Below are 25,789 nucleotides of genomic sequence, written 5' to 3'. Positions count from 1 at the left end.
CGCCCCCCTCACCCCCCCTCCCCCGCCCCCCTCACCCCCCCCCCCCCCCCCCCCCCCCCCGCCCCCCCCCCCTCCATCTCACTCCCATTTACCAGCTTTATTTAACACTGCCGGGGGGGGGGGGGGGGGGGGGGGGGCGCAATCCTTCTCAGAACAAATTTTTTTTAAAATGCCCCCACCTGGAAAAGGCCTCTCCCAGTAATTCCCGGACACATCACACCGATGTTCGGGAGGCCGGTAGATCGCCCCCGAGAGCTCAGATACTTACACCTCCAAAAACACAAGCCCAACAAAAATATCCATAACATCCGCCGCAGAAGAGTTATTTTTAAATCGCAACAGCTACTGGGTGAAAAAAATGACATAATGAAGCTAAATTCTACAATTGTCATTGTTGCGCTCCATATGTTGAGATAATAGAGAGAATGCAGCACAGATTGACAGGAGCTGCCTCACATGAGGAAACCCAAATATAAAGAGAAACCTGGAAAATTGAGGTTGATTTGTTAGAACCCAGGGAATTACAGGTTTAATGAAGTGATAGGGTGCAGAAGACAGGAATTGACTGACTTCAATAATTGGAGATTCTGGGATGAATGGGCACAGGTACACAACTCAAATAGAAGGTTAGGGCAGAATGTTTTTACGCAGAGTGTTGTGAGGCTATGGATTGAGAGAGTCTGTGTCCATGACAATGTTTATGAATAATGAGCAGGCGAGGCCATTCAGCCCCTCGAGGCTGCTCCGTCTCTCAATAAGATCAGGACTAATTCGTTACCAACCTCAAATCTGCATCCAGCAATCCCCCAGAAACCCATACGAACATACAAACCAGTTGGATAGTTTGTTGAAGAGAAAAAGAAATAAGGCAAAGTGGTTAGCACTGCTGCCTCACAGCACCAGAGACGAGGGTTCAATTCCGACTTTGGGTGACTGTCTGTGGGAGTCTGCACGTTCTCCTCCGGGTGCTCCGGTTTCCTCCCACAGTCCCAAAAAGACATGCAGGTTAGGTGGATTGGCTGTGATCAATTGCCCCAAGCCTTCAAAGGTTAGATGATGTTATGGGAATAGGGCGGGGGAGTGGTCTTCGGTAGGATTGATGCAGACTCGATGGGCCGAATGGCCTCCTTCTGCACTGTGGAGATTCCATGGTTCTATTACATGAATTGTTGCCAGTGTGAAAATAATGCTCCCACTAACTGCTTGCCTGCATTGCGATTTCTGTCTGATTCTTTTGTACTGAACTTGCTGCACTCATTCATTTCTCTCCTTTCTCAATCTGTCTATTCCCTCAGATACTGTGTGACAGTTTGCTGAGTTGGCAATCCCAGCACGTGACTGCATTTTGTGATATTTTCTCACATGTGCCGGCCCTGGTCTGCCCTTTGTTCATTCTTTATCATTGAGCTTCCTCGGGAATTCACAGTCCTCCGTTTCACACCGAAATACTTCTGATTACACCTGTGAGTGCCCTTGGCAGTCAGGAGCAGACACACACACAACCAGTTCTCCAGAATACAGAGTGATGTGTCTTTCTCTTTGCTACTTTGCATTACGGAGTCAATAGGTTGCCAACGCTGTAAGCATGAAATTCACAACCTCTCCAGCACTGACATCCCCACAGCACTGGGTGTGAAACAGCTCCGACCTCTTTCCCAGCATTTAACCTTGACTACCCCGTGAACAAGGGGAAAATAATGGGAAACACCCGTCGATATCGCTCTCTCGCTTTTGATAGCAGCCAGAGGCAAGTCACATTGGTCATGTTTGCCACCTCCTTGGCTAAGAGAAGGTTGTAGAGGAACCTTGGAAAGCAGAACAGAAAAGCTGGAGGAATTTACAGAAATCCAAATCATACAAAGGGCAAAATGTAATGATAATGTTATCAAACTAAAATACTGCAGATGCTTCTGAAGCAGCGTGATATTCGACTCGAACGTTTACTCTGTTTCTCTCTGCATAGACGCTGCCAGACCTGCAGAGATTTTCCAGCATTTCCTGTTTGTAACAGAAAAAGGCCGAGGTACTCCGATCCGGGCCCGTTCCACTATCACTGCCGGCGAGATCGGAGAATTTGGTGCCCGGCCAAAACTCCATTTACAACAGCGGGAACGGAGAAACCCGCCGGGGGGAACGGACGGAGTATCCCGCGGGGGGGGGGGGGGGAACAGACAGAGATCCCGCTGGAGTGAACAGACGGAGTATCCCGCGGGGGGAACAGACGGAGTATCCCGTGGGGGGGGGGGGGAAACAGACAGAGATCCCGCTGGAGTGAACGGACGGAGTATCCCGCGGGGGGAACAGACGGAGTATCCCGCGGGGGGAACAGACGGAGTATCCCGTGGGGGGAGGGGGGGGACAGACAGAGATCCCGTTGGAGTGAACGGACGGAGAATCCCGCCGGAGCGAACGGACGGACAATCCCGCTGCCGGGAACGGACGGAGAATCCTGCAGGGGGGAACGGAAGGAGAATCCCACCGGAGTGAACGGACGGAGAATCCCACCGGAGTGAACAAGTGGGGAATCCCACCGGAGAAATGGACAGAGATTCCCGCCGGGGGGAACGGACGGAGAATCCCACCGGAGTGAACAAGTGGGGAATCCTGCTCAGTGTTTCTGGATGAGGTGGTTAACAAAAGAGACAGAAATTAGATTATATTTATTGAACGGGGTGACAGCGTTACTGATTTTTTAAAAATTCTATCTTTGAAACTTGAAAATTCTGATTTCTCCTAAATACTGGCTCCTAAGTACTGGGGCTGGTTTAGCTCACTGGGCTAAATCGCTGGCCTTTAAAGCAGACCAAGGCAGGCCAGCAGCACGGTTCGATTCCTGTACCAGCCTCCCCGAACAGGCACCGGAATGTGGCGACTAGGGGCTTTTCACAGTAACTTCATTGAAGCCTACTTTTGACAATAAGCGATTTTCATTTCATTTCAATGCTGTTGATACTGTTCTCATTCACACGGCTGTTGCTGCTGTGAGGAGGGAAGGGATAGAGACTTTTACTCCCAGTCAATACCGAGAATTTCCTCGGCTTTGTCGCCTCCACCCCATTTATACCGTTCTTCCAAAAATGTCACAGGCGCAGGAAGTGGGAATGAGGAAGGAGTAGGAATGGAGAAGATGCAAGAACAGGGGGCAGCACGGTAGCATGGTGGTTAGCATAAATGCTTCACAGCTCCAGGGTCCCAGGTTCGATTCCCGGCTGGGTCACTGTCTGTGCGGAGTCTGCACGTCCTCCCCGTGTTTGCGTGGGTTTCCTCCGGGTGCTCCGGTTTCCTCCCATAGTCCAAAGATGTGTGGGTTAGGTGGATTGGCCATGCTAAATTACCCTTAGTGTCCTAAAAAAATAAGGTTAATGGGGTTGGGGTTGTTGGGTTACTGGTATAGGGTGGATACGTTGACTTGAGTAGGGTGATCATTGCTCGTCACAACATCGAGGGCCGAAGGGCCTGTTCTGTGCTGTACTGTTCTATGTTCTATGTTCTAGGGGCAGGAATGGAACAAGGAGTAGGTCAGAAAGGAGGGGTTGGATCTGGGCTGGCAGAGGCAGCAGGATTGAGATTGGGAGCTAGGAAACTCCAAGCCTTTAATAAGTCATTATGTTCGGCACAGAGCACCTTGCCTGCGAACACTCTGTTAATCTATTTGGTTTGCTTTTTGTCTTCCTTTCCAAAGTGTGTACCAGTGGAAGATTTGGCAAGGACTGCTCTGGCACTTGCTTCTGTTCAAACAACGGCACCTGCAATCCTATCGATGGGTCCTGTCAGTGTTTCCCAGGCTGGATCGGGAAGGATTGTTCCCAGCGTAAGTGATAGAAATATCTGCATTTATCCAGTGCTAACAGATCACTCACAATCCCCCTCACACACACACACACACTCACAATCCCCCTCACACACACACGCGCGCACACATACACACACACACACACACACACACTCTCTCTCTCTCTCTCACACACACACACACACACAATCCCCCACACACACACACACACGCTCCCTCTCTCACACACACACACACACACACAATCCCCCTCACACACACACACACACAAACACACACACACACACAATCCCCCTCACACACACACACACACTCCCTCTCTCACACACACATACACACACAATCCCCCTCACACACACACACACACAATCCCCCTCACACACACACACACACACACACACACACAATCCCCCTCACACACACACACACACTCCCTCTCTCACACACACACACACACACACAATCCCCCTCACACACACACACACACTCCCTCTCTCACACACACACACAATCCCCCTCACACACACACACACACACACACACACTGGCACTCCTTGGCACGGGTTGGCACTGTTTGTGCCCAGGCATGTTGGGGGGTGGGGAGCTGTATTTGCCTCTGAAACCTGCAGGGATCCCTCAGCTGCCTTGCTTCTGGTCAAACCCGTTGTGAACCGCACCAGGGTGACTTTGGGGCGAGGTGTGACTATTTAATCGCCCCATTGGATCAGTTTGAACCCTGAAACATTGGTGAAACGGACTCTGAAAGTGCAGGAAACCATCAAGTTGATTTTGTAGCCGATGAGGGAGTTGAAAGAACCTGCTGAGAAAATCTAGAGATCTGAAATGTTATTAGCTTGGAGAAAGATTGAATGTTTTACTATCAAACAGACACTTAATGCCAACCCCAATAGACTCAGGCTGATGTGGTGACCGCACTTTCAGTGAGGGACTGTCTCAGAACCTCTCAATCCCACTCCAAATAAGTGACCAGACACAGAGGGCGGAATACTCTGATACTGAGACTAAGTGTCGACGCCGTCAGAAAAGCCGTCGCGTTTCTCGACGGCATCAACACGGCCTCGGGATCAGTAATTCTGGCCCCTATAGGGGGCCAGCACGGCACTGGAGCGGACCACACTGCTCCAGCTGCTGATCCTGGTGTGAACTGAGTGCCGCAGGGTCCGTGCATGCGCAGCGGCAACGGCGCCAACCCGCGCATGCACAGTTGCTCCGTTCAACGCGCTGGCCCCGATGCAACATGGCGCAGGGCTACAGGGGCCGGCGCAGAAGAAAGGAGGCCCCCAGCCCGAGAGGCCGGCCCGCCGATTGGTGGGCCCCGATCGTGGGACAGGCCACATCGGAGAGCCCCCACCCCCACAGGCCGCCCTTGGTCCCTGCAACGCCCGAAGTCCCGCCGGCTGAGAACAGGTGTGACCGGTGCCGCGTGCCGAGAATCGGCAGAGGGGCCGCTTTGGCACAGCAGCAACCACGCCGGCACTGATCGCTACCCATCGTCAGGGTGACGTGGTGAGATTCACGCCGGTGGAGGGGATTCTCCGGCCTGGCCCCGGGCTGAGAAATTCCCAGCCAGGATGTTTGCAGTGATTTTGTGACTTATTTTCTCCTCTATATTAATATCAGGCTAGATATTGTTATGTTGTTTGAAACCCTTATAGATGTGATTTATTTCTTGTTGTTTTATTTTGAGAATCTGCAAAGGGGAAAATTCTCTAATCAGTCATTTTGAAAACGAGTTAGAGTTGGAACTGTGACAGTGTTTATCTTCAGCCTGTCTGGTGAAAGCTCACCGAAGGCCAGGTTTGGTATATTTCTGAGTTCAATTCTTTCCTGTTCCCAATACTGTGCCAAGACAAAGGCCAGGAGCAGGAAGAGGCCATTCAGCCCTTCGAGGCTGCTCCACCATTTGTCATGATAATGGCTGATCATCCAGTTTAATACCCTGATCCCACCTTCCCCGCATATTCTTTGATTCCCATTTGCATCAAGTTTTCTTTTTTTTTAATTTAGAGTACCCAATTATTTTTTTTCCAATTAAGTGGCAACTTAGCGCGGCCAATCCACCTAACCTTCACATCTTTGGGTTGTGGGGGGTGAGACCCACGCAGACACAGGGAGAATGTGCAAACTCCTCACGGGCCGGGATCGAACCCAGGTCCTCAGCGCCGTAGTCCCAGTGCTAACCATTGCGCCACGTGCCGCCCCATCACATCAAGTTTTCTAACTGCTTCGTGAAAACATGTGGACGGGATTCTCTGTCCCGCCACACCCATTGTCTGATGCGGCCGCCATCGCCGGCAGCGGGATTCTCCGTCCCGCCACACCCATTGTCTGATGCGGCGCGCCATCGGCGGCAGCGGGATTCTCCGTCCCCGGCAGCCGGCCAATGGGGTTTCCCATTCTGGGTACCCCCCACGCCATCTGGAAATCCGTGGATGTAAACGCGCTGCCGGAGAAGCGAAGGATCCGCCGAGGGAGAATCCCGCCCGCAATGTTTTAGCATCAACTACGTCCTTGGTAATGAATTCCACAGGCTCACTACTCTTTGGGTGAAGAAATGTCTCCTTATCTCTGCCCAAAATGGTTTACCCAGAATCCTCAGACTGTGACCCCTGGTTCTGGACACACCCCCACCATCAGGAACATCCTTCCTGCACCTACCCTGTCCCCATCGGGAACATCCTTCCTGCACCTACCCTGTCTCCATCGGGAACATCCTTCCTGCACCTACCCTGTCCCCATCGGGAACATCCTTCCTGCATCTACCCTGTCCCCATCGGGAACATCCTTCCTGCATCTACCCTGTCCCCATCGGGAACATCCTTCCTGCATCTACCCTGTCCCCATCGGGAACATCCTTCCTGCACCTACCCTGTCTCCATTGGGAACATCCTTCCTGCATCTACCATGTCCCCATCGGGAACATCCTTCCTGCATCTACCCTGTCCCCATCGGGAACATCCTTCCTGCATCTACCCTGTCCCCATCGGGAACATCCTTCCTGCATCTACCCTGTCCCCATCGGGAACATCCTTCCTGCATCTACCCTGTCCCCATCGGGAACATCCTTCCTGCATCTACCCTGTCCCCATCGGGAACATCCTTCCTGCATCTACCCTGTCCCCATCGGGAACATCCTTCCTGCACCTACCCTGTCCCCATCGGGAACATCCTTCCTGCATCTACCCTGTCCCCATCGGGAACATCCTTCCTGCATCTACCCTGTCCCCATCGGGAACATCCTTCCTGTACCTACCCTGTCCCCATCGGGAACATCCTTCCTGCATCTACCCTGTCCCCATCGGGAACATCCTTCCTGCATCTACCCTGTCCCCATCGGGAACATCCTTCCTGCATCTACCCTGTCCCCATCGGGAACATCCTTCCTGTACCTACCCTGTCCCCATCGGGAACATCCTTCCTGCACCTACCCTGTCCCCATCGGGAACATCCTTCCTGCATCTACCCTGTCCCCATCGGGAACATCCTTCCTGCATCTACCCTGTCCCCATCGGGAACATCCTTCCTGCATCTACCCTGTCCCCATCGGGAACATCCTTCCTGCACCTACCCTGTCCCCATCGGGAACATCCTTCCTGCATCTACCCTGTCCCCATCGGGAACATCCTTCCTGCATCTACCCTGTCCCCATCGGGAACATCCTTCCTGTACCTACCCTGTCCCCATCGGGAACATCCTTCCTGCATCTACCCTGTCCCCATCGGGAACATCCTTCCTGCACCTACCCTGTCCCCATCGGGAACATCCTTCCTGCACCTACCCTGTCCCCATCGGGAACATCCTTCCTGCATCTACCCTGTCCCCATCGGGAACATCCTTCCTGCACCTACCCTGTCCCCATCAGGAACATCCTTCCTGCACCTACCCTGTCCCCATCGGGAACATCCTTCCTGCATCTACCCAGTCCCCATCGGGAACATCCTTCCTGCATCTACCCTGTCTCCATTGGGAACATCCTTCCTGCATCTACCCTGTCCCCATCGGGAACATCCTTCCTGCACCTACCCTGTCCCCATCGGGAACATCCTTCCTGCACCTACCCTGTCCCCATCGGGAACATCCTTCCTGCATCTACCCTGTCTCCATTGGGAACATCCTTCCTGCATCTACCCTGTCCCCATCGGGAACATCCTTCCTGCATCTACCCTGTCCCCATCGGGAACATCCTTCCTGCATCTACCCTGTCCCCATCGGGAACATCCTTCCTGCACCTACCCTGTCTCCATCGGGAACATCCTTCCTGCATCTACCCTGTTCCCATCGGGAACATCCTTCCTGCATCTACCCTGTCCCCATCAGGAACATCCTTCTGCATCTACCCTGTCCCCATCAGGAACATCCTTCCTGCATCTACCCTGTCCAGTCCTGTTAGAGTTTTATAAGTTTCTGTGAGATTTCCCCCTCATTCATCTGAACTCCTGCGAATATAGTATGAATATTATGACATGTGGAGTAGCTGTCTGTACAGACCCCTCCCCACACACAGACCTGCATACACACATACACATCAGTTTTGATTATGGATTTTGGAATGTCACACACAGATCAGCACAGGGTCGGGAGTAGCCAGTGAGAGAGTAAAAAGCTTCACTGCATGAACCTGAAAATTAAAATGCTTCATGTATCCTGCAGAAAATGCTGGGCGGCACGGTGGCGCAGTGGTTAGCACTGCTACCTCACGATGCCAAGGTCCCAGGTTCGATCCCGGCCCCAGATCACTGTCCGTGTGGAGTTTGCACATTCTCCCTGTGTCTGCGTGGGTCTCACCCCCACCACCCGAAATGTGGGTGGATTGACCACGCTAAATTGCCCCTTAATTGGGGAAAAAAGGGCAGCACGGTAGCACAGTGGTTAGCATTGCTGCCTACGGCGCTGAGGACCCGGGTTCGAATCCTGGCTGTGGGTCACTGTCCGTGAGGAGTTTGCACATTCTCCCTGTGTCTGCGTGGGTTTCACCCCCACAATCCAAAAGATGCGCAGGGTAGGTGGATTGGCCACGCTAAATTGCCCCTTAATTGGAAAAAATAATTGGGTATTCTAAAATTTTTTTAAAAAAACAAAAATTGGGGGAAAAAAAAATTGGATACTCTTAAATTTTCTTTTTAAATCTTGCAGAAAATGTTTCTGATAAATGTTACCGTCACATGACACTGATGGCTTGATCCTGGATGTGATCTATAATATGGCTGACAATAAGGCAATGAGCTGGAATGACTGACACTGAATAATAAAGAGGTGTCTGCTACTGAACACACGGAGTAATTGGAGACACTTACGTATTTGGGTTGTTAGTATTTACTTCAAACGTGGTGAAGGAGAGGCAGTCTTTCCATTCTTGTTACAATAATGGAACTGCAGAGGATTAACATCAATCAAATCCACCATGTTGGGGTGATTTTAATCCTGTTTCATTCATCCTGGAATCTCAACAATTTTTCCATTTCCGTGTTACTGAACTGGGCAATTCTTTTGATTGGATGAATCTCCGCCTTGAGAGTTTCCTGGTCTGTTTATCCTCCAACAAACTGATGAGATTCTTCCTGATATCACTATTGTAACGTTTCAACTCCTTCAGCTCAAAGCCAAACCTCAAATCACCTTCCCACCCAAATCATACCAACAACACTGGCTCTCTAAATAATATTGTTAAAAATTTCTTCACCCAAAGGGTTGTGAATCTATTGAATTCCTTGCCCAGTGAAGCAGTTGAGGCTCCTTCATTAAATGTTTTTAAGGTAAAGATAGATAGTTTTTTGAAGAATAAAGGGATTAAGGGTTATGGTGTTCGGGCCGGAAAGTGGAGCTGAGTCCACAAAAGATCAGCCATGATCTCATTGAATGGCGGAGCAGGCTCGAGGGGCCAGATGGCCTACTCCTGCTCCTAGTTCTTATGTTCTTATGTTCTAAAATGTAACAAAAAGCACATTGTTCCTCAAAATTGTGAATATTCTTCATGGATTCCCATTGTCAACATTCCCTTTCCATGCTCCTGTTGCAGATACATTAAAGTGAATCGGTCTAAATCTTTGTTTTTCTCCTTCAGTTTTCATCCTGGGGTCTCTTTTTTACAAAAGCAACATTCCTTCTGAAATGTTCATAAACTGAATGAAATGGAAACATCAAAGAACTTATTTGAACTGTGGCCCAGAAAGCCCTGATTCATCCTTTGGCTGTTTGGCAATAGATTCTCTGTTAGAAACAAGATGAGCCCATTGAGCTTCTGGAGTCTGTTCACCATTTAATGTGATTATGGGTGATCTGTGATGTAATCACATCCCTTAATACCTTTGGTTAACAAAAATCTAACGATCTGAGATTTCAAATTGATCATTGGTGTAGCAGCAATCACCGTTTGCTCAATAGAGCATTCCAAACTTATTTTGAATCCATAGGATCCCTGCAGTGCCGAATGAGGCCATTCAGCCCATCGGGTCCGCACAGACCCTCGGCAGGACATCCCATTCAGGCCAACTCCCCCACCCTATCCCTGTAAACTCATAGCCCCATCTAACCGGCACATCCCTGGACACTGAGAGGCAATTTAGCATGGCCAATCCACCTAACCCGCACATCTTTGGCCTGTGGGAGGAAACCGGAGCACCCGGAGGAAACTCACGCAGACACGGGGAGAACGTGCAGACTCAGCACAAACTATTGAACCTGGGACCCTGGAGCTGTGAGGCAGCAATGCTAGCTACTGTACCACCGTGCCGCCCACTGCATGTAGAAATGTTTCATAATTAACTCCTGAAAGGAATGGCTAGCTCTATTTTTCATTTTTCGGCTATGCCCCCTAACCCTAGGGTTAGATTTTTGCGAAGGAGTCAGGAAAATGGCCTACTCTGAAACCTGTCTCTGTTAAGGAGGCCCCCGCGTGTCGTATTTTCATTCCAGGGAGGCAGGGGCGGGCTGAAGTCAGGCCCACAGCCTTTGGGCAGCTATGGAGACGGGCAGATAGCGGAGCCTCTGCTCACTGGGATTGGCTATTTGAAATCATGAATATCAGGCCTTCATACTTGAAAAAATGCTAATCCAACTCCTCAGCTAAATTTATTTCTCATCAGGCACAACTGAAGAGGAGAGTGATGTCTTTGTTTAAATTACATTTTTGTTACTTTGACGGCACGGTAGCATAGTGGTTAGCACTGTTGCTCCACAGCTCCATGGTCCCAGGTTCAATTCCCGGCTTGGGTCACTGTCTGAGCGGAGTCTGCACTTTCGCCCTGTGTCTGCGTGGGTTTCCTCCGGGTGCTCTGGTTTCCTCCCACAGTCCAAAGACGTGCAGGTTAGGTAGATTGGCCATGATAAATTGTCCTTAGTGTCCAAAAAGGATAGGTGGGGTTACGTGGATCAGGTGGACTTGGGTGGGGTGCTCTTTCCAAGGGGCGGTGCAGACTTGATGGACCAAACGGTCTCCTTCTGCACAGTAAATTCTATGAATTTATATGATTCACCAGACTTTTCTTTGAAGAGTTTTTTTTCCAATGCCTATTTGTTTATTCACACACAATTAAGAGATGTGAAGTGGATAATAGCTTTGTGTCATTGTTAGTATGAATGACTCTGATTAACTGACAGATTTATGAAAATCTAATTCAAATGAAATGTTGAATGGCTCCTGACTCAAGGCTAGTATGTGCTCCGTGGATCATAACGTCCTTTGAGGTGTCATGATCCACATCTACTAATAATGTGAACCTCCATCAAAATTGTGGGTGGGTTGGAAATGTCCGGCCCTAGAATGGAGCTGGCAGGGACGGGTATGCCACATGAAGGCTCCCTAACCTGACCCTTATCCTTTGCGCCAACAAAGATATTTTTTTTGTTTTTAAAAAAATTTAGAATGCCCAATTAATTTTTTCCAATTAAGGGGCAATTTAGCGTGGCCAATCCACCTAGCCTGCACATCTTTGGGTTGTGGGGGTGAAACGGGGAGAATGTGCAAACTCCACACGGACAGTGACCCAGAGGCGGGATCGAACCTGGGACCTCGGCGCCGTGAGACGGCAGTGCTAACCACTGCCCCACCCTGCTGCCCGCCAACAAAGATTGTTGTAAATGGGAGGGGGCAGCACGGTGGTGCAGCGATTAGCACTACTGCCTCATGGAATCCAAGGTCCCAGGTTCAATCTAAATTTATTTTTAAAAAGTAAATGGGAATGGAGGTGGGAATCCTGAGATTGGATCCCAAACCCCATTTTTAAAGTAAGAAGTTCTTACAACACCAGGTTAAAGTTCAACAGGTTTGTTACAAATCACTAGCTTTCGGAGCACTGCTCCTTCCTCAGGTGAATGCACTCCGAAAGCTAGTGATTCGTAACAAACCTGTTGGACTTTAACCTGGTGTAAGACTTCTTACTGTGCTCACCCCAGTCCAAAGCCGGCATCTCCACATCATGGCTACCATTTTTAAACCAACTGTCCTGGCTTGCGACAATTCACACCTCTTTAACCTGGGATTATCCCTCTCCCTGGATCTGTAATGATTTGATTACCTGCAAATGGTCGCATTCCAAGCATTGTCTGGCATCTTTGACTTTGTCTATATAAATGTTTCTGGAACACACCTCTCCATTCACCTGAGGAAGGAGCTGCGCTCCGAAAGCTCGTGTTTGAAACAAACCTGTTGGACTTTAACCTGGTGTTGTAAGACTTCTTACCATTTTTACAGGTCTCCTGACTTTAGCAACCCCATGAAAATCCCTGGGCCCTAGACTCCCCGGTCAATGGCAATATTTTCTCTCCACCTAACATACCTATTCCCCTTTAATATCTTGAATACTTGGATCAAATCGCCCCTCGGAGCTCCGGTATGGTAAAGTTGCCAGAGTCCTAGATGGACGTAGGCTGCTTTCCCTTTTGAGGAGGAGAGCTGACTGATCGTGATTTAACCTGAGGGTCACCACACCTCAGGGGCAGGGTTGAGAAGGCGGGAGCTTCATGAATAACCTCAGCCGGTACGGAAATTGTACCCCTCCGGCTGGCCTCGCTCTGCAACACGAACCAGCTGTCTAGCCAAGTGAGCTAAACTGGCTCCCTACCATGCTGGCACATCTATACCACACTCTATCCAGGGGCAATATGCCCTTCCTAAGATGCCATGCCAATAACAGCACACACTGATCCAGGTTTGGTCTAACCAGGGATTTATACAGTGATGGCATAATGTCTATCCTTTTGTAGTTTAGTCCACTTGATATAAAGGCCAGCCTTCCATTAATCTCTCTGGTTATTATCTGTACCCGCCCTGCTGCTTTATGATCTAAAGACTTGTGTACATAGATCCTCAAGTCCCTTTGGACTGCCACTGCTCCCAGCTTTTCACCATTTGGAAAGTACTCTATCCATACTCATTTTTAAAAAAATTTTAAATTAAGGGAAATTTAGAGTGGCCAATCCACCTACCCTGCACACCTTTGGGTTGTGGGGGTGAGGTCCACACAAACACGGGGAGAATGTGCAAACTCCACACGGACAGTGACCCAGGGCCGGGATTCGAACCTGGGTCCTCGCCACTATGAGGCAGAGGTGCTAACCACTGGCCCACCGCGCCACCCTCATCCATATTAAGTTAAAGCCTCACATTTGACTATATTGAAATTAATTTGCCACAATTTAACCCATAAATTTAATCTGTCACTTTGTAATTTTATATTTCCATTGTCACAGTTTACAATGCCACCTATTTTGGTGCTGTCAGCTACCTCGGAACGTGACTTTCCATCTCATCATCTAAGTCATTAATAAATAATAGTGAATAGTTCAGGCCCTAATTACACATCCTTGCAGGATGTCACTAGACTCAGCTACCAATTAGAGTACTTGCTCATTATCCCTACTCAGAGCCATGGAGTCACTGGGCCAGATTCTCTGTTTCAGACACTAAGTGCTGATGCCGGGACTAAATCGCGTAAGTTCTACGGCCCCAAAAGTGGCGCCGGTCCCAGAGCGATTCACGACATTCTAATCGTCTGGCACAGCGCCATGTGGAACTAGTGCAATTCCAACGAACGCTGGCCTGTGATTCGCCAGGATCGAGATCGGCTCTCAAGAGCCACACACACTCATCCCGGCCAAGGAGATGGCACTGGATATGCTGTAGCACGCCCATCCCGTTGATGGGCTGACTGGGGCCAGAGGGCACCTAGGCGGCGGCCTGGGGCGTCGCCCATACGACCCATGGCACTAAATCCACAGTGGGCAGTCAGCGGAGTGCGCAGCTGCACGGCTGCCTTGCCGACTGTGGCAATGGTGCTCCGTGGCTGCCCACCCTGACCCCACAGTCCACCTCCTGGCCACCCCCCGCTACTCCCCCCGGCCCTGGCAGAAGTCCCCCGCCCAGCGGCACACTATAGCGATGTTGCACACTTTTTGTAGCCCACACGCACCCTCAGCACCCACAGCGTCGGATTCCCGATTTGCAATACCACAAGTGAACCTCGTCGTCGGTAATTCTTCCTGGCGGACGGGGAGCATGGGAAGGGGGGGGGGGGGGGGGGGGAGCATGGGGGGGGGGGGGGGGGGCCCGGGGGGTGGGGGGGGGGGGGGGGGGATCAACACTTCCCACAGATCTCAGCTGTTTTATCCATTAATGGGAAAATAGTCTTTGTCTTATTGCAATGAACTCCGCGTCACGTTAATCTAGAATCTCAGTAGCTGTACTGCGGCATCCCCTTCAAACACGGCATCGAACCCGATCGTATTATCTAATTTGATGGAATTAGATAGACGTTCAAACTCTGTTTGGCTGTTAACTAAATCTCACATTTTGTTGATTAAGAAATCTAATATGGTCTGACCCCTTGTTGATTCTAGAACATACCAGTGCAGCAAACTGTCTCAAACACACTCAGCAACCTCACTACCTTTGTGACATGACCCACTCTGCTAATGCCAAACTATATAAAAGCTAAATCCCTGCCCCCAGTAAAACCTCTGCCTTTGCCACAAGCTTGTCTAATCACTGCATTTGTATATCCAATCATTTCACAGCTGCTAACACCCAACTCCCATCCCAGTCAAAAATTCATTCCTCTTTCTTAAATCTACCCAGAAAAGCTCCATCCGCTGCCTGTTTATCTCCTGTTATATTCTCTCTTATCATTGAAGTGATTTCATTCTTCATCATTAAGGCTACTCCTTCCCTTTACCACCGTCCCTGTCTTCACGGTGGATCTTATCTCCTGGGATACTTAGTTCCCAATCCCGATTGTTGGAACCACGGTTTAGTGAAGGCTATCACGTCTTTTCCTCCAAGTTGAATTTCACGTGTAATTCATCCAGTTTGTTCTGTATAATCTGCGTTTGTATAAAGGCGCTTATTTAGACCAAACACCCAAACTTGTTTTTCTGCTGATGTTTTATTTGTGCATTTTTAATTTTTCCTCCTGGTTTACATCTTTGAGATGTTCCTTTAGCTGTAGAAGAACAATCTCGGACCAATTCTCTATTCCCTTCCCTTTTGTTTTCAAATGATTATCTTTCCTCCCATTTCCACCTGAGCCTCCCATTTATTAAAGTCCGCAGGATTGTCCTGCTTCTCCTTTCTGTCAGGCTCCCGATCCCGATCCCGACCCGGTTCAGGTGAAGCCAGCCCCATCCCCAAATCTGCCGCCCTTACCCGGTCAGGCCGACATGTGACTCCAGACCCACAGCAACGTGCTTGACTCTTAACTGCCCCCTCAAGGGCAATTAGGGAAGGTCAATAAATGCAACGTCCCAGGAACAAATTAAAAAAAAACATTGTTCAGATAATAATCCACAGATTATAACCCTTGAAGTCTTGTTCCTTAATTTAGTTCCAGCTCTTGCTCCAAACTGGACCTCTTGCCTACTCGTTCCAATCTTGTTGGCCCACACATGGATCACTGCGACTGGAATCGCCACTTCCTTCTTGAATACCCTTTCAAGCTGGTTTGAGATATCAGTCACCCTGACTCCAGGAACATACCATTCTCAATCCTGAATACGGAAAATCCCTGAGAGATTTTTAAAATAAATTTAGAGTACCCAATTCTTTTTTTCCAATTAAGGAGCATTTTAGTGTGACCAATCCAACTACCCTGCACATCTTTGGATTGTGGGGGTGAAACCCACGCAGACACGGGGAGAATGTGCAAAGTCCACACAGAGAGTGAACCAGAGCCAGGATCGAACCTGGGTCCTCGGCGCCGTAAGACAGCCCACAACGTAAGACAATTTTGCCACTGTGCTGCCCAGAATCCCTAAGAGTTAAATTCCCTGCATCTACCAGGTAATACATCCGATCCATTCCTCCCTTGCCTTCTCCACCTTCACCTCCTCCACTTTGGGCAACCTCCTGGTCCAGAGTTACCATGGTCCACATTTCGACAGGGCAGCAGGGTAGCATTGTGGACAGCATAATTGCTTCACAGCTCCAGGGTCCCATGCGTTCACAGCATCCAGGGTCACTGTCTGTGCAGAGTCTGCACGTTCTCTCCGTGTGTGCGTGGGTTTCCTCCGGGTGCTCCAGTTTCCTCCCACAGTCCAAAGATGTGCAGGTTAGGTGGATTGGCCATGCTAAATTGCCCCTTAGTGTCCAAAATTTCCTTTAGTGTTGGGTGGGGTTACTGGGTTATGGGGATAGGGTGGAGGTGTTAACCTTGGGTAGGGTGCTCTTTCCAAGAGTCGGTGCAGACTCGATGGGCCGAATGGCCTCCTTCTGCACTGCAAATTCTATTTCTATGAAATGACAGCCTCTATCCCTGTCCTCACTGGCAGCAATCGCATTGTGTCTGTGGGACAGGGTCAGTTTCTGCAGTTTCTTCGCTCTCCACCTGACTTGGGTTCTCCATGCTCGCTACACTATCGGTCACACCAACCCCATTCTCATCACGCGTCCCGCCACGGCGGGGTCTGCTTCAGGCCCTCTGGAACAAGCTCCCCCGGCTACGTCGCTCTTTCATGAAACTTTTTTATTGTTTTGTTTTCTTTATTCATCGGTTTCTCTTTTTGTTCAGCTTGCCCGCTGGGTTACTGGGGCCCCAACTGCATCCATTCATGTAACTGCCATAACGGAGCAGTGTGCAGTGCTTATGACGGAGAGTGTCGATGTACACAGGGCTGGACTGGCTTATACTGTACCCAGCGTGAGTACCAGCTTCAATTGCAGCCTTGTGCAAACCAATGCCACCCTGGGAGGAGTCTGCCACCTTGTGGTGAAACAGAATTACGCAGTCAACCTTTTATTACGCAAATCTTAGTAACTTTCAGTTAAAAATAAATCGTTTAAATCATTATTCCATAATACACTTGCTTGTTGCTGATGCTTTATCAGCAGGCTTTATGACATCAGGGCTTTTGTCAACGTGTAAGTAAATCTATATGCAACAACTAATTCTGCCGTCTCCAGACACCGGGATCAATATCTGCCTCCGTCTCGAAAATCGAGGAGTGTCAACTTTTCATTATAACTGATGATTTGCCGCTGAAATCGCAGGAACTTTTAATTTAGAAACTTGGCCTCCTGAGAATGGGATTTGATTAGTTTTGAAGAGAAATAATAGCCAATCGGAGGAAGGAACATATAGCCTGGCAATGTAAACACCGGGTCCAGGGGAGGGGTTTTCTGACCCATGTCAAGAGATTCACGGAGTGGGGGGGGGGGGGGGGCTGGTACATAGATGCAGGCCACCACCCTGTGCCTGCAGACTCCATCTTACACCCCCGCGTGTGGTGGGGGGGGATGCAGGATCAATGTCCCAGACAGCTTTTGAGGCCTTCCCCGCCTGTCTAAATTAGGTGCGGTGGCAGAATTCCACAAGGGTACCTCGGCTGCTGAGGGCATTTGTAAATTTAAAGTTTAAGGTGCTGGAGGGTGAGCATCTCAAAATGGAGGCTCCACCTTTCTCCCTCTTACCTGAACTGCAAGCTGCAACTTAGTGTGAGCTGGAAACCCTCCTATTGGTCCTCCAGCTCTGAGAGCCCGCTCGCCATCCTTAATTAGAATCATAGAATCCCTACACTGCAGAAGGAGGCCACTCAGCCCACAGAGTCTGTACTGGCCCTCTGAAAGAGCACCCTACCTAGGCAGAGCCCTGCCCTAACCCCGTAACCCCTGAAGTTAAAAACTCACCACCATTCTTAGAATTCCCCCTATACCAAAAAGGGTCGATATTCTAAATGGTGAACAGGGATTCTCACTCCCTGACTCCGATGCAGGCTTCGGTGGGTGCTATTCAGGTCAAACTATGTTTTCAAGTTATTCCCCGGTATAACCCATACCTTCACAGAAGAATTTTACCTACATACCACTTAGTAGCATCGATGTCCTCGGTCCTGCGTTGCTAAGTAAGTAAAGTAGGCTTTGTAATAACCACTGTTTCAGGTTAAAACTTTTAAGTTCTTTTATTATTATATTTTTTCTTTTAAAAGATGCAATCACTGTCTTTACAGAAAAGTAAAAAGATCTTGCTTCTGGATTCTCCTGGTTGGTTGAAGAGACCTTCAGGTCCACCTTGACAATCTCTCTTCTTTAGCTTTTGGTCTTTCTCAGATGTATTAGCTGTTTTAGCTCAGCTGCTTTGCTCTGTCCTTCTCCCATGTACCGAGCTGTGAGAGCTGGCTCTGCTTGCTTCTCTTGTTCCTTCTCTGCCCCTTTCTCAGGGTTTATATATCTTTCTAACAGTTATTATGTTTTTATGACTTCATTGTAAGGTAACTTTTATTTCACTTGAATTGTAAATGGTACCTTTAATCTAATTTTTTCTAACATGGCTAAGTATTCATTTTGAACATGACCTCATCTCCTAGATCTCTGATTACATTGTATCCTTTGCGATGTTCAAAAATGCTTTGATTTCAAAGGGGTGTTACTTTTGATTCCTGTCATTTCTATAGTTTTATTATTATCAAATTGTGTCCCCAGCTCATAATTTTGACTTTAATTTGAGTCTAACATGTGTTCCCGTAGACATGTTGTCTCCAGCTTCCCATATTCACCTGGTGTCAGCAGAACTTTACACCTTTGTCACCAAATTCAACTGGAAACCTCATCCATTCTTTTCCAGCTGCTTAACTTGGATGAAGGTGTGAAACATTGCTGTTAGCTGTATACTAAAATTCACTCGATTGCGACTTGAAAGACCTGCTTGTTTTGTTTGCTAAGCCTGTTTGACAAAGGCTATCTGCATTTCACAGCCCTCTCCTGCAGCTGCTGTTAACCCTTAGTGGGATTTTTCCCGACATTCCCTCATGTTTCTTAGATCAGGTATTGCCAGACTTCCATGTTTCACCTAACTTGCACATTTTGGACACTAAGTGGAAATCGCCAATCCACCTAAGGACAGCATGGTAGCACAGTGGTTAGCACAGTTGTTTCACAGCTCCAGGGTCCCAGGTTCGATTCCCGGCTGGGTCACTGTCTGTGCCGAGTCTGCACGTTCTCCCCGTGTCTGCGTGGGTTTCCTCCGGGTGCTCCGGTTTCCTCCCACAGTCCAAAGTCGTGCAGGTTAGGTGGATTGGCCATGATAAATTGCCCTCAGCATCCAAAAAGTTTGGGTTTGGTTATTGGGTTACGGGGTTAGAGGGGAGGTGTGGGCTAAAGTGGGGTGCCCTTTCCAGGGGCCGAATGGCCTCCTCCTGCAATGTAAATTCTGTGAAATTCAAAGCTGCACATCTTTGGACTGTGGGAGGAAACCGGAGCACCCGGAGGAAACCCACGCAGACACGGGGAGAAGGTGCAGACTCCACACCCAAGATCGGAATCCACCCTGGGTGCCTGGTGCTGTGAGTCAGCAATGCAAATCACTGTGCCATCGTGCCCATAATTAGATGGCGAACCCACCCACAGGTTGCCCAATTCAGCTGGGTGACTGGTTCGCACACAGTGAGGGGCTGTAACATTGGGGTCCTGACTCAAAGGGCAAAATCCTGCCCTCAAATCCATTAGAAAGCAATCCATTGGAGGGATAGAGTTTGAAACTGATCAACCAGCTTTCTGTGAGATGTACGTAATGTCTAAAATTCCTGACTGGGGAGGAAACCAGCACTCAAAGTAATACTTTGGGAGTGTGCCTGTCGAGTGTTGCTGCTGCCCCAGGTACTGTCCTTCCAAAGACCCCACAACATTCACTGCCATCAGTAATCCATCCTAGGCAGAATCAATTACCATCAAACTAATGGTCACATTTCACATCCAGAATGTTTTAACTGGTCCTTGTAATAGAATCATAGAATTTGCAGACGGAGGCCATTCGACCCACTGACCCTTGGGAAGATCACCCCACTTAAGCCCACACTTCCAACCTTTTTTAAAAATAATCTTTATTGTCACAAGTAGGCTTACTTTAACACTGCAACGAAGTTACTGTGAAAAGCCCCTAGTCGCCACATTCCGGTGCCTGTTCGGGTACACAGAGGGAGAATTCAGAATGTCCAAATTACTTAACAAGCACGTCTTTCGGGACTTGTGGGAGGAAACCGGAGCACCCGGAGGAAACCCACGCGGACACGGGGAGAACGTGCAGACTCCGCACAGTCACCCGAGGCTGGAATTGAACCTGGGACCCTGGCGCTGTGAGTCAGCAGTGCTAACCACTGTGCTACCGTGCCGCTCTTTGTAACCGTCTACTGATTTTACCAGTAATGTAAATAGAGGTAGCCTCTACCTGCCTCGCGCTCTTCTGCTACCTTCCCTGTTACTCTCTGCTTCAATTCTGCTCCCGCCCCCTGCTGGCTTCCTTGGGTCCTGCACAATGTTGTTGCTCCAACATTCTCCATTCTTGGCAGCTGCAGAGTTGCTGCGAGTTTGTTAGCTGGACAACTGGAGGCAGTTTGAATAACCTGAGTCCAAAGAATGTTCTACGTGACGACAGTTTAAACATCTGGTTTCCTCTTATTTCTTTTTTTCTCCGATTGGAATGTGATATGAATAAAACGATAGTATGTTGTGAAACTTTTTCTGACAGAGGGCTTATGTTGCAGGATGTCCGATGGGCTTTTTTGGAAAAGATTGTATCCAACTCTGCAAATGCCAGAATGGAGCAGACTGTGACCATGTGACGGGTGAATGTTTGTGCCGAACAGGTTTCATTGGGAATCACTGCGAGCAGAGTGAGTTAAGCACCAGCATTGCCAATAAACCGCATTCTTTTCACAGTGACTAAGTGGAAAGCATCAACAGGCATCATAAGAACATAAGAACTGGGAGCAGGAGTAGGCCATCTGGCCCCTCGAGCCTGCTCCGCCATTCAATGAGATCATGGCTGATCTTTTGTGGACTCAGCTCCACTTTCCGGCCTGAACACCATAACCCTTAATCCCTTTATTCTTCAAAAAACTATCTATCTTTACCTTAAAAACATTTAATGAAGGAGCCTCAACTGCTTCACTGGGCAAGGAATTCCATAGATTCACAACCCTTTGGGTGAAGATGTTCCTCCTAAACTCAGTCCTAAATCTACTTCCCCTTATTTTGAGGCTATGTTCCCTAGTTCTGCTTTCACCCGCCAGTGGAAACAACCTGCCCGCATCTATCCTATCCATTCCCTTCATAATTTTATATGTTTCTATAAGATCCCCCCTCATCCTTCTAAATTCCAACGAGTTCAGATCCAGTCTACTCAACCTCTCCTCATAATCCAACCCCTTCAGCTCTGGGATTAATCTAGTGAATCTCCTCTGCACACCCTCCAGCGCCAGTACGTCCTTTCTCAGGTAAGGAGACCAAAACTCAACACAATATTCCAGGTGTGGCCTCACTAACACCTTATACAATTGCAGCATAACCTCCCTAGTCTTAAACTCCATCCCTCTAGCAATGAAGGACAACATTCCATTTGCCTTCTTAATCACCTGTTTCACCTGTAAACCAACTTTCTGTGACTCATGCACTAGCACACCCAGGTCTCTCTGCACAGCAGCATGCTTTAATATTTTATCGTTTAAATAATAACCCCGTTTGCTGTTATTCCTACCAAAGTGGATAACCTCACATTTGTCAACATTGTATTCCATCTGCCAGACCCTAGCCCATTCACTTAACCTATCCAAATCCCTCTGCAGACTTCCAGTATCCTCTGCACTTTTCGCTTTATCACTCATCTTAGTGTCATCTGCAAACTTGGACACATTGCCCTTGGTACCCAACTCCAAATCATCTATGTAAATTGTGAACAACTATGGGCCCAACACGGATCCCTGAGGGACACCACTAGCTACTGATCGCCAACCAGAGAAGCACCCATTAATCCCCACTCTTTGCTTTCTATTAATTAACCAATCCTCTATCCATGCTACTACTTTACCCATAATGCCATGCATCTTTATCTTATGCAGCAACCTTTTGTGTGGCACCTTGTCAAAGGCTTTCTGGAAATCCAGATATACCACATCCATTGGCTCCCCATTATCTACTGCACTGGTAATGTCCTCAAAAAATTCAACTAAATTAGTTAGGCACGACCTGCCCTTTATGAACCCATGTTGCGTCTGCCCAATGGGACAATTTCTATCCAAATGCTTTGCTATTTCTTCCTTGATGATAGATTCCAGCATCTTCCCTACTATCGAAGTTAAGCTCACTGGCCTATAATTTCCCGCTCTCTGCCTACCTCCTTTTTTAAACAGTGGTGTCACATTTGCTAATTTCCAATCCACCGGGACCACCCCAGAGTCTAGTGAATTTCGGTAAATTATCACTAGTGCATCTGCAATTTCCCTAGTCATCTCTTTTAGCACTCTGGGATGCATTCCATCAGGGCCAGGAGACTTGTCTACCTTTGCCCCATTAGCTTGCCCATCACTACCTCCTTAGTAATAACAATCCTCTCAAGGTCCTCACCTGTCATAGCCTCATTTCTATCAGTCGCTGGCATGTTATTTGTGACTTCCACTATGAAGACCAACCCAAAAAACCTGTTCAGTTCCTCAGCCATTTCCTAATTTCCCATTATTAAAACTCCCTTCTCATCCTCTAAAGGACCAATATTTACCTTAGCCACTCTTTTGTTTTATATATTTGTAAAAACTTTTACTGTCTGTTTTTATATTCTGAGCAAGTTTACTCTCATACTCTATTTTACTCTTCTTTATAGCTTTTTTTAGTAGCTTTCTGTTGCCCCCTAAAGATTTCCCAGTCCTCTAATCTCCCAGCAATCTTTGCCACTTTATATGCTTTTTCCTTCAATTTGATACTCTCCCTTATTTCCTTAGATATCCATGGTCAATTTTCCCTCTTTCTACCGTTCTTCCTTTTTGTTGGTATAAACCTTTGCTGAGCACTGTGAAAAATCGCTTGGAAGGTTCTCCACTGTTCCTCAACTGTTCCACAACTGTTCCACCATAAAGTCTTTGCTCCCAGTCTACCTTAGCTAGTTCTTCTCTCATCCCATTGTAATCTCCTTTGTTTAAACACAAAACACTAGTATTTGATTTTACCTTCTCACCCTCCATCTGTATTTTAAATTCCACCATATTGTGATCGCTCCTTCCGAGAGGATCCCTAACTATGAGATCATGAATCAATCCTGTCTCATTACACAGGACAAGGTCTAGGACCGCTTGTTCCCTCGTAGGTTCCATTACATACTGTTCTAGGAAACTATCGTGGATACATTCTATAAACTCCTCCTCAAGGTTGCCTTGACCGACCTGGTTAAACCAATTGACATGTAAATTAAAATCCCCCATGATAACTGCTGTACCATTTCTACATGCATCAGTTATTTCTTTGTTTATTGCCTGCCCCACCATAACGTTACTATTTGGTGGCCGATAGACTACTCCTATCAGTGACTTTTTCGCCTTACTATTCCTGATTTCCACCCAAATGGATTCAACCTTATCCTCCATAGCACCGATGTCATCCCTTACTATTGCCCACATGTCATCCTTAAATAACAGAGCAACACCACCTCCCTTACCATCCACTCTGTCCTTCCGAATAGTTTGATACCCTTGGATATTTAACTCCCAGTCGTGACCATCCTTTAACCATGTTTCAGTATTGGCCACTAAATCATAGTCATTTACGATGATTTGAGCCATCAACTCATTTACTTTATTCCGAATACTACGAGCATTCAAGTAAAGTACACTTATGTTGTTTTTTTTACCTCTGTTTTGAACCTTAACATCTCCAGTTTTATTCCTTTTAGTTACTGGGCCTATTCACTGAGCTCCCCTCAGTCACTGTACCTTGTACTGTCGCCCTTTTTGATTTTTGACTATGTCTTCTCTGCCTTACACTTTCCCCCTTACTTCCTTTTGCTTCTGTCCCTGTTTTACTACCTTCCAACTTCCTGCATCGGTTCCCATCCCCCTGCCACATTAGTTTAAACGCTCCCCAACAGCTTTAGCAAACACTCCCCCTAGGACATCGGTTCCAGTCCTGCCCAGGTGCAGACCGTCCGGTTTGTACTGGTCCCACCTCCCACAGAACCGGTCCCAATGCCCCAGGAATTTGAATCCCTCCCTCTTGCACCATCTCTCAAGCCACACATTCATCCTATCTATCCTGACATTCCTACTCTGACTAGCACGTGGCACTGGTAGCAATCCTGAGATTACTACCTTTGAGGTCCTACTTTTTAGTTTAACTCCTAACTCCCTGAATTCAGCTTGTAGGACCTCCATCAGCTCATTACATGATTGTAACTCGAGTGACCATTCATTTATCTATTGCCTTTGTTCAATTTCCCAGAGAACATCTCACATTCATTTTGCAACATTTCACAGTAGCACAGTGGTTAGCACAATGACTTCACAGCGCCAGGGTCCCGGGTTCGATTCCCGGCTTGGGTCACTGTCTGTACGGAGTCTGCACGTTCTCCCTGTGTCTGCGTGGGTTTCCTCCGGGTGCTCCGGTTTCCTCCCACAAGTCCTGAAGGACGTGCTGTTAGGTGAATTGGGCATTCTGAATTCTCCCTCTGCGTACCCGAACAGGCGGCAGAATGTGGCGATTAGGGGATTTTCACAGTAACCACTGCAGTGTTAATGTAAGACTATTGTGACAAGAAAGATGATTATTTCCTGAGACACAATCCATCTGGTGTAACAGCGTGTTTTGCTTCCTGTTTGCGGGGTCTACTTAAGGGAAGATTTCGCCACTTGACACCCATAGCAAGGAGTTCAGACATTGAATTTCAATGGAAGGAACCCTGTAAATTAGGGGGGTGTAATTTCCTGATCTGCAGTCCTGGGGTGCAGCAGGAACCCCAAAGGCAGGAATTTGTCCCTTTTCGATCAGTATTGTTTCTTGGGGACCAGGCAGGGATTGAAACTTCCCACCTTCTCTTGAGTCACCAGCTAGAATTCTGGGCCAAAGTATCAAACCACAGTTAAAACAACCTGTGTGTATTCTTCAGCTTAAAGTCAGAGTCATAGCATCAATGGCTCATCACATGTGGGACAATCTTTGCATTGGGGTGAGTCAGATAAAATGATACAAGCTAAGCGCAGTCCTTCAATTTGCCCTCTTCCCCTGCCCTCCCACTCCAAACAGAAAACTAGGACAGGTACCTGTCTCAATAAAGTCTGTCTCTTGGTCGTAGAATTTGTTTGAGCTGGAAACCGTGAAACCTTCTCAGCAATGCAAGACCCTTTTCTCTCAGACTCCTCCAGGTTGTGTCTGACTTCCTCAACAATAGGGAATGTCCTCTCGATGGAGCATTTTCTTTGGCAGACTGCCACAGAGCAGTGAGAGAAAGCTTGTGTTGTAGTTATTAGGTACAGGAGCAAATCATCCATTTCCTCACACAATAGTTTAGTTTGAAATTCAGTCTTTAATGTGCATATAAAGAGGTTGTTGAGTCTTCTGGGAAACTGGGAGTAAGACTCAACACTGGATGGATCGACCCATTTTCTTTGTTTCCTTATTACAGCCTTATTAACACATATAGCAGCAATATCCTGTGAAGTACACGACAACAGTCAAACACACAGATTAGCTGTACGCCCTGCTATAAAAGGAGTTGCATTGAAGTTATGTATAATTTT

General features: G+C 48.0%; 1 protein-coding gene across 6 annotated transcripts in view; it reads left to right on the top strand.

The window, feature by feature from the left end:
- The window catches only part of megf11 (multiple EGF-like-domains 11), a 514,753-nt gene that overhangs the window by 428,923 nt on the left and 60,041 nt on the right, over positions 1 to 25,789 (top strand). For 5 of the 6 annotated variants that reach the window (XM_038813978.1, XM_038813980.1, XM_038813981.1 and 2 more), the window contains 3 exons: positions 3,683 to 3,811; positions 16,813 to 16,941; positions 20,777 to 20,905. In XM_038813978.1, the coding sequence (XP_038669906.1) occupies positions 3,683 to 3,811; positions 16,813 to 16,941; positions 20,777 to 20,905 (387 nt within the window). The remainder of the gene's footprint in view (positions 1 to 3,682; positions 3,812 to 16,812; positions 16,942 to 20,776; positions 20,906 to 25,789) is intronic. The other variant, XM_038813977.1, reaches the window with a different exon arrangement.

The sequence above is a fragment of the Scyliorhinus canicula genome, chromosome 12 (genome assembly GCF_902713615.1).
Source record: "Scyliorhinus canicula chromosome 12, sScyCan1.1, whole genome shotgun sequence".
Lineage (NCBI taxonomy): Eukaryota > Metazoa > Chordata > Chondrichthyes > Carcharhiniformes > Scyliorhinidae > Scyliorhinus > Scyliorhinus canicula.
This window is presented reverse-complemented; position numbering and strand designations above follow the sequence as displayed.